General features: G+C 41.3%; 1 protein-coding gene across 9 annotated transcripts in view; it reads left to right on the forward strand.

Moving 5' to 3' along the window:
- Positions 1-13,738, forward strand: part of SLC20A2 (solute carrier family 20 member 2) — a 106,807-nt gene that overhangs the window by 91,423 nt on the left and 1,646 nt on the right. For all 9 annotated transcript variants that reach the window (XM_047855332.1, XM_047855330.1, XM_047855335.1 and 6 more), the window contains 2 exons: positions 2,415-2,600; positions 3,559-3,643. In XM_047855332.1, the coding sequence (XP_047711288.1) occupies positions 2,415-2,600; positions 3,559-3,643 (271 nt within the window). The remainder of the gene's footprint in view (positions 1-2,414; positions 2,601-3,558; positions 3,644-13,738) is intronic.

The following is a 13,738-nucleotide window of genomic DNA, read 5'->3' on the forward strand; positions in this document are numbered from 1 at the left end:
GGAGGCTTCTTACAAAACTCAACATACTCTTACCATGTGATCCAGTAATTCATGCTCCTTGGTATTTACTCAAAGGAGTTGAGAACTGAGGTCCATTAAAAAACCTGCACACAGATTTTATAGTATCTTTATACCCAATTACCAAAACTTGGAAGTAACCAAGATGTTCTTTGGTAGATGAAGAGATAAATAAACGTGATACAGCCAATGGAATCTTTTTCAGTACTTGTAAGGAAATGAGCTACCAAGCCATGTAGGAAATGTAAACCATATTACTAAGTGAAAGAAGCCAATCTGAACAGTTACGTTCTGTATGAATGTCTAACTATATGACATTCTGGAAAAGGCAGAACTATGGAGACAGTGAAAAGATTAGGGGTTGAGGTGGGGAAGAGGGATGAATACACACAGGGGATTTTTAGGGCAGTGAAAACACTCTGTATGAGGCTATAAAGATGGCTATGGGTCATTATACATTTGTCCAAACCTACAGAATGTACAACACCAAGGGTGAACTCTAATGTAAACTGTGGACTTTGGATGATAATGATGTGTCCTTGGAGGTTCATCACTTTTTTTTTAAGTTTGTTTATTTATTTTAAGGAGAGACAGGGCACAAGCAGGAGAGGGGCAGAGAGAGACAGAGAGAGAGAATCCCAAGCAGGCTCTGCGATATCAGTGCAGAGCTCACTGTGAAGCTCGATCTCATGAACTGTGAGACCATGACCTGAGCCAAAATCGAGAGTCGGACACTTAACTGAGCCACCCAGGAGCCCCAAGGTTCATCACTTACAACAAATGTTCCACTATGGTGGCGATGTGGATAATGGTGAGGCTGTGAATGTGTGGGGCAGGTAAATGGGCAAGCTCTACCTTCCCCTCAGTTTCACTGTGCGCCTTAAACTGCTCTAAAGGAATAAAGTCTTAATTAAAAATTTTTTCAAAAAACTGTGCATCCCCTAAAACCATCCATATGTGCCTGCCAAGGGCCTGAGTGACAATAGCAGGTAGAGGAGAAAGGGCATGAGCACCTGAGTCCTGCCTCCTGCTAGTGCCACGACTTTAGCATCCATTTCCTCATCAATAAAATGGGAGCGACAATACCTAACTGCAGGATGGGTTTGAGAACTAACAGAGACCATGTTTGTGGTCCCATCGTGTGGGACCTGATATGGCTGCCCAGACTGGTAGCTACTATTAGTAGCAATGCTGGTAATGAAAATGGAGAAAAACAGAGAAAAAAGAACTTGGTATTTGTTTCCACTTCTTATGATATTTCAGTGCTTCTTTAAAAAATTAATACATCACACACCCATTAAGGTGGCTACTATAAAAAAAAAACAGAATGACTTCACTCAGATGAGGACTTTAAGATACAAAACAGATGAACATAAGGGAAGAGAAGCAAAAATAAGATAAAAACAGGGAGGGGGACAAAACGTAAGAGACCCTTAAATATGGAGAACAATCAGAGGGTTCCTGGAGGGGTTGTGGGAGGGGGGATGGGCTAAATGGGTAGGGGGCATTAGGGAATCTACTCCTGAAATCATTGTTGCACTGTATGCTAACTTGGATGTAAATTAAAAAATGAATAAATTATTTAAAAAATCAGAAAATAACAAGTGTTGGTGAGGATGTAGAGAAATTGGAACCTTTGTGTGCTGTTAGTGGGAATGTAAATTGGTGCAGCTGCTATGGAAGACAGTCTGGAGGTTCCTCAGAACATTAAAAATAGAACTCCCATCTGATCCAGCAATCTTACCTCTGAGTATGTACCCAGAAGAATCGAAAGCGGGGTCTTGAAGGGATGTTTGTACACCCATGTTCATTGCAGCATCATTCACAGTAGCCAAGAGGTGGGAGCAACCTAAGTGTACACAGTCAGATGAATGTGTAGGCAGATGTGGTCTGTACATACCATGGAATGTCCAGCCTTGAGAAGGGAGCAAATTCTGACCTGTGGCTACAACATGGAGGACTCTTAAGGACATAATGCTAAGTGGAATAAGCCTGCCACAAAAGACAGACACTTAATGACGCTACTTCTATGAGGCACCTAGAGTAGTCACATGGATAGAAATGTAAAATGGCCGTTCGCAGGGGCTGGGTGGCGGGCAAAGGGACTTACTGTTTAATGGGTTTTGCCAGATGAGAAAGTCCTGGAGATGTATTTCACAACAGTGTGAACACGCTTAACACTTCTGAATTATATACACTTAAAATGGTTAAGATAGTAGATTTTTATGGTTTTTTTCCACCACCACAACAAAAAATAATAAATCATTTTAATCACCACAAGATTATATGCGGAGCCAGAAATAGTCAGGTGGGCTTTCCTCAAGCCTGGGAAGTCACTGCATGTTGTGTACACGTACATACAATGTCTGTGTCATTCATCTTCTTTTCCCTCCCAGTAATGCCATTGGTCCCCTGGTAGCTTTGTGGCTGATTTACGAGCAAGGTGCAGTCCTGCAGGAAGCAGTTACCCCCGTCTGGCTGCTGTTTTATGGAGGAGTTGGAATTTGTACGGGTCTGTGGGTCTGGGGGAGAAGAGTGATCCAGACCATGGGGAAGGACCTCACCCCCATCACACCATCGAGGTAAGCCAGAGCGCGGGCGGGATCGGCAGGGTTGTCCTTCCCGGCTCTTCTATGCCTGAACGTCTGCCTCCAACCCCTCAGCTGGCCACGGCGGCACTGCGGTGAGGGAGAGGATTTGAGACGCTGGGGATGCAGGAGCCAGAGAAGCTCAAGGAAACAGAAGGGAAGGGAGCCCCCCAGGCCAGGCCTCAGCCATGCCCCCGGCTGGTCTCACCCCACAGGAGGCCCAGAGGGCGAGTGGTGAGGACCCAGGGGATGCCAACGGCCCTGGGCCCTGGGTCTGTGTTTCCGGAAAATTTGCCGCCCCAGCTTCACCTGCTGGATGGAAGCAGCTCTGGGCTACCACGCTTCGCGGTTCCGCTGTGCAGGCTGCCTGTAGCTCAGTACCCGCCCGGGCTCTGTGTGGTCCTTCTGTGGTGTCCTCTTCGGATCTAGTAGGGGTGAAGTGCAGACTTACGGAAGAACTTTGCAAAAACAACTAAGACTTGTAACTACTTATTGTGAGAAGTTTTTCCCCCTTGAAATTCATTTTAATGAATGATTCTTTTGTAAGGTTGATTTGAAGAAAAATGAGCAATCTGAGAAAAAAATTCACTTTTTTTTGCAATAAGTACACATTTTAGAAATGAGAGTGTGATTTTTTTCCTGCCACTTTAGAAGTAACTAATTTAGCATTTTTTGCACAGCAGGAATTTCTGACCCAGTTACTACAGTGTGTGCTTTTTGAAAACATACCAGAAAGAGAAGCCTATTTAGGGCTGTAAACAGTATAATGCACAGTCTTAGTGTGAATTGTTGTCATTATGCAGCAGTTTCTTTTCTGTTAATGTCATCTGGCCCAGTCAGCAGCCAACAATCGACCCAAAGAATGTTCTGGTGAGACCCTGGCACCCCTGGGGTGTCAGTGAGGCTGATACAAAGAGCGCCTGTGATGTGTCTCTTGTGCCCCCTCCCGCAGCGGCTTCACCATTGAGCTGGCCTCCGCGTTCACGGTGGTGATCGCCTCCAACGTCGGACTTCCTGTCAGCACCACACACTGCAAGGTAGGTCCCTGCCACCAGGCTGCTGGGATCAGTCCACAGCCACCCAGTGCATCTGAGAAAAGCTGGCAGTGATTTGTGTGTGGTTGTTTGTGAAAACAACCATCCCAAGGTCTGCTGGGTCTGCTGGTGTATTGTTGGATGTGGGCATTCGCTTTTCCCACATTGTCCCTCTCTACCTTCTGTGCTCAGCAGCAGGACCCCTTCGGTGGTGCAGACTTTGCTTTTTCAGTGCATGTACAGCAAGAGCTTTCTTTCACTCCTTCCACGTGTGCTTCACACTTTCCATTTGTCCTGTTTCTCTCTCGTTTCCACAGTGGATTTTGCATTGAAGTCATGTGTACACTAACCGTATTCATAGGCTCAAATGGAGCCATGCCCCTCAGTTCCAACCAGTGCAGGGGACTGGGAGTTGACAGTGGAAGTAGACATAAGCAGGAACCATCTCAATGGAATTGTAAGGCTCGGTTGTGTCAGTTCTCTTTCTTTGTATTATTGCTCAAATTGCCTATATTGTCTTAGAGTAAATTCTAAGTGAGGGGTGATGCTGAATATTAATCACTGCCAAGTGCTGTAAACTCAGGGCTGTGCACGAGGGAATTCCTTATAATGGGGAATGCTGTTGCTGCAAGGAACCTGAAAGATTCAGGAAGAGGAATCGGTCTCCGTGAGTTTCAGGGAGTTATCTGAGGTCACCTAGGGAGGAGTCAGGACTGGAAGCCAGGTCTGCCCAGCAACTGGAGAGAGTGCTAAAATATACTCAAGTGGGCCTCCTATACACAAAAATACTCCAACAAAGCAAAAGCACTTCCAGATTTGTCCTCGGTTCATTTGTTCATGTCATTCAAGAAAAACTCCTCTGTACCTGTTCTGTGTGAGGCACCATTGTAGGCACCCAAGCACCACAGTAACCAAGACAAGATGGCCATCTGTGTTCACACACAGTTAAAAAACTCCAACCAATGTGTTTATTGTAAACAAATGCCACTAAATGTGAATGGCTTCGTGCTTCAGATATTAAAATATCAGGTGGCATTTATGGGAATATTTTAAGTGGGCCAGCTGGCAAATCTGGAGCCTTGTGGCATGGAGAATCAGCCTCATTGGAAAGAGGTGTTTTGTTTCCTTGTTTTTTCCTCTTTTCCTTTTTTTGCTACAGTATATAGAAAACCTTCAATTTGCATGAATTTTCATTATAAAAATCATTGCCACTTAGCGCTTGGAGAAAGTCAAGCTCTGTGTTTAGGGCTTTATACAGGCACAGTGTATTGCTTAATACTCACAGCAACCCTGTGAAATCAGTAGTTATTCCCAATTTACAGATGAGAAAACTGAGGCCTCCCGAGTTAGGTCACTCTCCCAAGATCATACTTTTAGCATCAGACCTTCACTGCATGCTCTGTGCCTCCTGATTTTCACCATGATGATCACGGTAATGGTAACCAGCCACAACTAAGATGTGCGGGGCAAGTGCTCTCTGCCGGCGGTGTTTTAAGTGTGCTGTGAATATTAACTCATTTAATCCTCCCAGGAGCCTTCTGAGGTGGGTGCTAACATTACCTCAGTCTCACCAGTGAGGAGACTGAAGATAGAAAGGTTAAGTAACTCGCAAGATCATCCAACGAGGCACTGGCCCAGCTGAGGTTTAGCACAGCCAGTGTGGCCCCAGCCCTGCTCTTGGTGCAGCCCTGTGTGCCTATCCAGTAGAGAAAAGGAACGCAGGAGAAGTGCTGTGTGCTCCTACCACTACTGTTCTAATTTCAGTTATTTAAAACTTAGAAAAGAAGCACACGTTCAGTGAAATATTTCAAACCGTAAAACTATATGGAATGAAGAGTGATCATCTTCCACCTTACTCCACATCAATTTCAGCTTGCTGGTGTGTGGGGGCAGAGAGGAACTGCCTCTTATTAAATATATTTTTCTCCCAAAGAAAATAGGCTTTGAACTTTTCTGTAGGCGTGAAGAGTCTTTGGGGCTGCTTTTAAATAAATGTTACTGTCTTTTCAATGATTAACCCCGCATGTGAGCAAGCCTAGTGAAGGCAAACTTTCACACCAGTTGAAAGACCTCTTGAAAAAGCAACACAGGGGGTGCCTGGGGTGGCTCAGTCGGTTAAGTGTCTGACTTCAGCTCAGGTCATGATCTCATGGCTCATGGGTTTGAGCCCCACAGTGGGCTCTGGGGCAGAGCCTGGAGCCTGTTCCTGATTCTGTGTCTCCGTCTCTCTCTGCCCACTTGTCCCCCCCCCCCCCCACACACACACACACTCTTATCTCTCTCTCTCTCAAAATAAAAAAAATAAATAAGTTTTTTAAAACTTAAAAAAAAAAAAAGTCTCCTTAACATGAGACCACAGTGGATGTCAGCTATCAAATAGACTGGAGCCAGAGCTCAACTCGGATTCTAATCTGTCTGTCCAGTATCATTGATCGTGGGCTGGTGGACAAAGCCCAGAGCTAGTCACTGCAGTAGCTAAAGTCGGAGTCCTGGCTCTCCAGACCTGGAGCACAAAGCCTGGATGTTGGGGCACTGGGAAGAGTTCTCAGCTGCCCTGGTGCAGAGCGCTTATCCCTCCTGCAGCACAGGCTTGGCATGCAGCGGGCCCCACGTGGCAGGTGTGGCTGAAATGTAAGACCAAGGCCCTGTGTGAGCAACACCATGACTCTGGAAACATTCAAAGTGTGTTGACCTCCACATTAAATCATAACCGGACGCCATCATGTTTTCAGGAACAATCATACTACCTATTAGATTTTTTCCTGCTTCCCTGCTTCCCCTCCTATCTGCTTGTTAGGTTTTTTTGCTTACAGCTGCCTTCCTCAGAAGGAGGTCAAAAGTTAGGAACTTGGCAGGAAAAAAAGATGGATATCATTGTTGAAAATAAGCTTTTGAATTTATCTGGGTAGATTTTATTTATTGATGCTTTTTTCTAAGTGTACATAGCTAAGGGCATAGTTTAAATTTTATACCCTATGTAAGAAAATTTATAAACCTTCATTAAGTGATACAGATGTTGGTTGAATGTATAATTTGGAAACGAATAATTAGACAATTCATAGTATCCAGAATAGTATAATATAATAGTATAATCATATATTTCACAAGGCAGAGGTAAGACCATCTTTGATGACAAGTTTTGCTTTCTATAAATCTTTAAGTGTTAAGTATTTTTGTATTTCACACCATAGGGCTCAGTTCCTTAGATATTTTCCTGGGATGATAACTCTGGTTAAAATTGAAAGCCTTAATTAAAAAAAAATAGAAATGAGTCTTGAAAATACAAGTATCCACAGAGGTGTGTTTCAGTAACTTGTTAATTGTTCTTGCCTTCTGTGCGCCTTGATCAGCTTCAACCTTCAGCCCTGGTGTACAACAGGCAGTGGCCACTGTTGAACACATTTGTGAACTTTTCAATAGCGATTCAGAGTGGTGTTAATGCAGAATGTCTTAATTCCAGGTGGGGTGGTTTGGGATTACTCTTTTGTGAATTACCCGCATTGTTCATCTATATTGGTCACATAAATGATTACTCAGCCAGCCTTTGGATTTGAAACCGCTTATAGGAAACACTACTGATTTAACATTTTTTTAAATTTTAAAAATGTAAAAATTTAGTATTCTAATCTCTAATTTTCTAGTTCTTGCTCTTTGGTTCCCCTACTTAACTTCCCCACCCCCCCCCACCGCCCACTTCCCAATAATTTTGTTGCTGTTGGTGCCTGACAGTGGCCTTAAGCTGGAAACGCATTTAGCTTATTAAGAGGGAGGTTACAATACAGCAGTGAATAATACCAACAGAAGACCTAATCAGTAGTGAAGACATCAGACTCTAGGTCCCTTGTGATCCAAATAATGTAACAACTAAAAAGGCAAAAGCCATTAGAACTCAAAAATTAGTGTGTCTAAGTGTGTGACAGATGAAGAAGACAAAAAGTATTTAGGAATATACAAGATTTGGACAATAGATTTAGAGCACTATAATTAATAAATATGTACCAAAGTTTTACCCTACTGATCACATGCCTTCTTGTCAAGTATCATCAAGCATTTATAAATATTAATGATAAATTCAGAAGACCATGATAAAAGTCACTTTAAAATTTATAAAATAGGGGTACCTGGGTGGCTTAGTTGGTTGAGTATCCTGCTTCAGCTCAGGTCATGATCTCACAGTGTGCAGGTTTGAGCCCCATCTCTGCTTGATCAGCGTGGAGCCTGCTTCGGATCCTCTGTTCCCCTCTCTCTCTCTGCCCCTCTCCCATGCACACTCTCTAGCAAAAATAAAAATAAACATTCTTAAAAAATAACATTTATAAAATAAGAATAGAAGTTGTACTACACAGACCAATCACAATGAAATTAAACTATAAATTTATTATGTGTTGAAAAAGGGAAGTAATCCCTTGGACAATTTTAAATGCTCTTTTTAACAGTTGAATCAGGGAGTTAAAAAATTACAATGATAGCTTTCTTAAAAAGAAAGCTGTGGGGGCGCCTGGGTGGCTCAGTCGGTTAAGTGTCTGACTTCGGCTCAAGTCATGATCTCACGGTCTGTGAGTTCGAGCCCCACGTCGGGCTCTGTGCTGACAGCTAGGAGCCTGGAGCCTGCTTCGGATTCTGTGTCTCCCTCTCTCTCTGACCCTCCCCCGTTCATGCTCTGTCTCTCTCTGTCTCAAAAATAAACATTTTTTAAAAAAAAAGAAAAAGAAAGCTGTGTGTGTGTGTGTGTGTGTGTGTGTGTGTGTGTGTGTAGTTATACATGGAAAAACCTTTGGGAACCGAAGTTATATTCAATTGAAAAGTCCTATCTTTAATAAATGATTTAATTGAGCAAAGGAATGATAAAAGAACTAGACATTAATTTTTTTTTAACATTTATTTATTATTGAGAGACAGAGAGACAGAGCATGAGCAGGGGAGGGGTAGAGAGAGGGGGAGACATAGAATCTGAAGTAGGCTCCAGGCTCTGAGCTGTCAGCACAGAGCCCGATGTGTGGCTCGAACTCACAAACTGTGAGATCATGACCTGAGCCAAAGTCGGTCACTTAACCAACTGGGTCACCCAGGCACCCCAAGAACTAGACATTAAATTAGGAGTTTATAAAAGGTACAGTACAATAAAAATTCTGAGGAAACAGTAAGAAAGGTATAATAATTATAAAAGCAAAACAAATTTAAAACCAAAAGTACTGGGGCACCTGGGTGGCTCAGTCAGTTCAGCGTCCGACTTTTGATTTTGACTCAGGTCGTGATCCCAGGGTCGTGGATTAAGCCCGGCATCAGGCTCTGCACTGAGCGTGGAGCCTGATTAAGATTGTTTCTCTCTCTCTCCCTCTCTCTGGGGCTCCTGGGTGGCTCAGTCAGTTAAGCTCAGGTCATGATGTGACAGTTCATGGGTTCATGCCCCACATTGGGCTCTGTGCTGACAGCTCAGGGTCTGGAGCCTGCTTTGGATTCTGTGTCTCCCTCTCTCTCTGCTCCTCCCCTACTCGTGCTCTCTCTCTCCCAAAAATAAACATTAAAAAAAAAAAAAGGATTCTCTCTTCCTCTGCCCCTCTCCCCTCACTCATGCTCTTGCTTTCTCTAAAATAAAAATAAATCCTGAAGGGGAAGGAGAGAGAAAAGTGGTTATTCAAAATGTGAAGAATTTAGAAACCTTTGTAAAAGGCATTATTTTCTGCAAAAAATATACATGACAAATACTGACAAAGAAGTAGGAAAACGTAGAAAATCTGACTAGAGCCGGAGGGAGAAATTAAGGACATTCTCCAAAAACAATTCTTCTCACCTGAAAAACCAAAAAGGAGGGGGCACAACTGACTCCACTTCTCAATGGATGCATTAGATCACCTCTTCCATTTTAAAAGAATAATTTTCACTTTATGTAAACTTTCCACAAGGTAGAAAAAAAACAAAATAGAAGAGGAAACTCCTCATTTTGTTCTATAAAGCATATACTGAATAACCCCAATACCAAAACTCTAATGACGTTGACTAATACCTAATAAAACATGACAATGTGGGGCACCTGGGTGACTCAGTTAAGCGTCTTAAGCTTCTTAATTTTGGCTCAGGTCGTGATCTCGAAGCTGATGAGTTTGAGCCCCATATCAGGCTCTCTGCTGTCCATGTGGAGCCTGCTTCGGATACTCTGTCTTCCTCTCTCCTCTCTCTCTGCCCCTCTCTCTCTCAAAAATAAACATTAAAAAAAATAAACATAGGGGCCACCGGGTGGCTCAGTCGGTTAAACATCTGACTTTGGCTCAGGTCATGATCTCATGGTCTGTGAGTTCAAGCCCCAGTCGGGCTCTGTGCTGACAGCTCAGAGCCTGGAGCCTGCCTCAGATTCTGTGTCTCCCTCTCTCAAAACTCTGTCTCTCAAAAATATTTTTTAAAAATTTTTTTAATAAACATGACAATGAAAGCTATATTTACATATGAATATTAGTATAAAATGTAAGGTGCTAATAACATCAATGAGTTTATGAAAAAACATTTCAGCAGGATCAAATTAATTTTCCAGATTACAGGAAAGCAGGCTCTGAACACGGCAGCACTTGCACAGGGCTGGCCCCTCATAAGTGCTCAACAAAATAGGTGTTGAGTGAATCCCAAGAAGGGTACTCTGACATCTTCAATATAATAGGGCTTATCCATTAAAAAACAACATATGATCGTCTATTGAGATATATGCCAAAAAGACATTTGATAAAATTCTGCATGTATCTCTTAAAATACTGCTAGAATTCAGTGAAAATGACCAAGCCCACATAAAAATACAGAACTCTATAGAGTTTGTCAGCAGTAGCCAGAATGAAAATGTAATAAAAACCAGAACACCCACCCCCAGGATTGCAGCAAAAAGAAGGGTATTTCAGAATAATCCTAATAAATGGGAGTGAGGAACATGAAGAAGGCACAAGACTGCACAGAGGTGAAAGAACACCCGCAGACGAGACACTGTTACCCGACAGGAAAGCTCAATTTTATAAGGAGTTTTCTTCTGACTTTACAAACTGACTTAAAGTGAATTTGGTAGGTTAAGTTAGTAAGAATCTGAAATGATCTAAAATGAAAAACGATGAGGAAGGACCAGCCTTACGAGCGAGAAAGTACAAGAGACGAGTTAAAAATACACGGAGGCTGGGCAGCAGTGTGGCCCCGCGCAGTCTCAGCTGGGGAAGACGAAGGTCTGGAGATGGATGGAGATGATGGTTGCAGGACAGTGCGAATAAACTTTATGCCACTCAATTGTACACTTAAAAATGGCTAAAATGATACGTTTCATTGTGTACATATTTTGCCACAATTTGTATAAAACCAGTAGACAGGTCCAAGAGGGCACCTATTATAGAGGAGCATACAGTTTGATGATGTTGGGTAAACGATGTTGACTAGCTGGCTGTCAATCTAGAAAAACAAAGACACACAGCTCTCAGAAAATACATATCTGATGGCTTAAATAGCATTTTTAAAACATTTTAAAACTTAGAATAAAATAGAATCTTATACAATTAAATATTTATCAAATATTCAAGGGTAAATTACAGGAGAAAAGTGCAGTGTAATTTGTTGTGTGGAATTAGAAATTTGAATGTGAAACAAAGCAAAATACGGAATTGGGAAAATAACTTGCATTAACAGTTAATATCATTCAGTAAAGACCACACATAAATAAATAAGGGACACACTTAGATTCCAGTATTTAAATGGGCAAAATACATGGAGAGGCAATTTTTATATGTAAAGACTAGAAGGAGTAAATTGGATAAATAAATAAAAGTAAGTTCAACCTTCGGAGTAATTAAAATATGCAAATTAAAGCAACAGTAATACGTTTTATGATTGGTTAGCAAAAAAGAACAATTTGTAGTGTTTTTACAGTGTGCCTAAATTCACAGATTATCGACAACCTTGTGTATTTACAACTGTTTATAAAACTATTTGGCAGGATGTATTACAATCCTAAATGCGTTAGGAGAGGAGACTTCTTCCTGCGAGCAGCACTTCCTCTGACACATGAGGAGGGGAGCTGGTAAATTACTGTGTTGCAACCATTGTAATAAAGGCTGGATTGCAGAGTCTTTAGCGGGAGGACAGAGGGAGGTTGATGAGCAGGGTATTTTAATAGTATTAAAATGTTTCTTCATAGATTGTGACAAAAGGTTAGAAAAAGGTGAATTTGGGTAAAAGGTATATGGAGTTCTTACAACTTTTCCCTAAGTTTCAAATTATTTCAAGGTATTTTTTTAAAATGCGCCCTTTAAATTATTGAATATTGTATACCTGAAATTAATATAACCCTGTATTGTTAACTATATTGGTATTAAAAATAAAATAAAAACTAAAACTAAATGCCCTCTTTAATAATCTGTTTCAGGGAATATTATTTATTAAGCCTAAATATAAGTGATATGAATGAATACATTAATCATGAAACTATTTCCAGTAGGGAAAAATTGGAAGCAAACTGGAAACGGTTAAATAAATTAAGGTACATCCACCTTAAGGGTGTGTCATTTTTCATGATAATCATAAAGGCTGTGAACACTATGGGAAGATGCCTATAATGTTAATTTTTTTTAAGAAAGGAGCAGTATGCCCTATTACTTACAAACAAAAGGATATTGATAAAAAATACAAGAAAGGAATATGTAAATAGGACAATAGTGGGGGTCTGAATAATTGTCTATCCCTCCTAGTACATAAACTTGTTATATATTATTCTAACTTTATGCTTTAAAAAAAAAAAAGTTCTAGAGGCACCTGGGTGGCTCAGTCAGCTGACTGAACATCCGACTCTTGATTTCGGCTCAGGTCATGATCATGGAATCAAGCCCCATGTCATCAGGCTCCAGGGCTGAGCATGGAGCCTGCTTAAGATTCTCTCTCTCTCTCTCTCTCTCTCTCTCTCTCTCTTCCTCAGCCCCTCTCCCCTACTCATGCTCTCTCTCTCTCTCTCTCTCTCATTAAAAAAAAAAAAAAAAAGTAAAAAGTGTTCTAAGAAAGGAAGAGGGTGGAGATAAAATGGAAACTTGAGGGTGTCCTCCCAAAGGGAATCCAGAACAACAGGAGGTGTGCTAAAGAGGACAGTGCTCCAGAGAGACTGTGAGCAACAGGAAGAATTTAATCTCAGGAACTAGTGTGTGTGGATTTGACCATATTTGAAAACCAACAGAAACTAGCTGATCCTTATGCAGTAGAAAACTCCCGATTGTCTGTCATGTTCTAGGAACTGCTAAGCAGGATTATCAGGTTCATACAGGTTACTGATTATGGCCAAAGAGTTTAAATAAAATCAGTCATTTTGATGGCCCCTTACTCAGGTTAGTCAGTTGCTGTCCTGGAGATGTTAATCACCACCTGGCTTTGACAAAATGTCAGATTAACTGCCTTTAAATATGCTGCTGTTTTTGGCATTGCAGTTTGCATCCATAAACAATCTAAAGGGTTGGCTTTTATTTTTTCTGTGGTTAGACCCTGCTTGATATTTGACTCATTGGTCATTGCTGATTCTGGAGTATTTGAGGGTCGGTAGAGACAAAGCCTATTTTATAGAGATCTTAAAAATCCACCTCACAAATGGTCAAGGGCATTCTGTCAAGTGCTGAGCCCCACCAGAGCCTGAGTGAGGCAGGAGATATTACAGGCATTGTACTTTCTTATGATTTTCATTTTTAGGATACTTAAAGTTGAGTCTTTTTTCCTTTAAACTTTCAACAAACCATAAAATGAACTGTGAGTGTTTAAAAAAATAGTTGAGCATGTTGTACTGATTGAGCCAACCAGAAGCCCCATTTTTCTTTGTCTTTAACCCATTTATTCTTATACCCTTCTTGACAACATATTGTATTTTTCCTATTTGTATTTTGTTCATAAGTAAAATTTCTCGATAAAAAAAACCAAAAATACTTGAAATCATTGTTGACATTCTGATTTTCAAGTATCTGTACGTGTCATTTGGGAGACATGAGTGACAGTTTAGATCCAATAATATTTATGTTCATTTTATTTTATTTCACTTCACTTTTTACTTTTTTCCTGCACCTCACACTAGCTAAAGTACAAAAGCTGCAAGCAGTTTGAGATGGAGGA

This window comes from Prionailurus viverrinus, chromosome B1 (assembly GCF_022837055.1).
Source record: "Prionailurus viverrinus isolate Anna chromosome B1, UM_Priviv_1.0, whole genome shotgun sequence".
Classification (NCBI taxonomy): domain Eukaryota; kingdom Metazoa; phylum Chordata; class Mammalia; order Carnivora; family Felidae; genus Prionailurus; species Prionailurus viverrinus.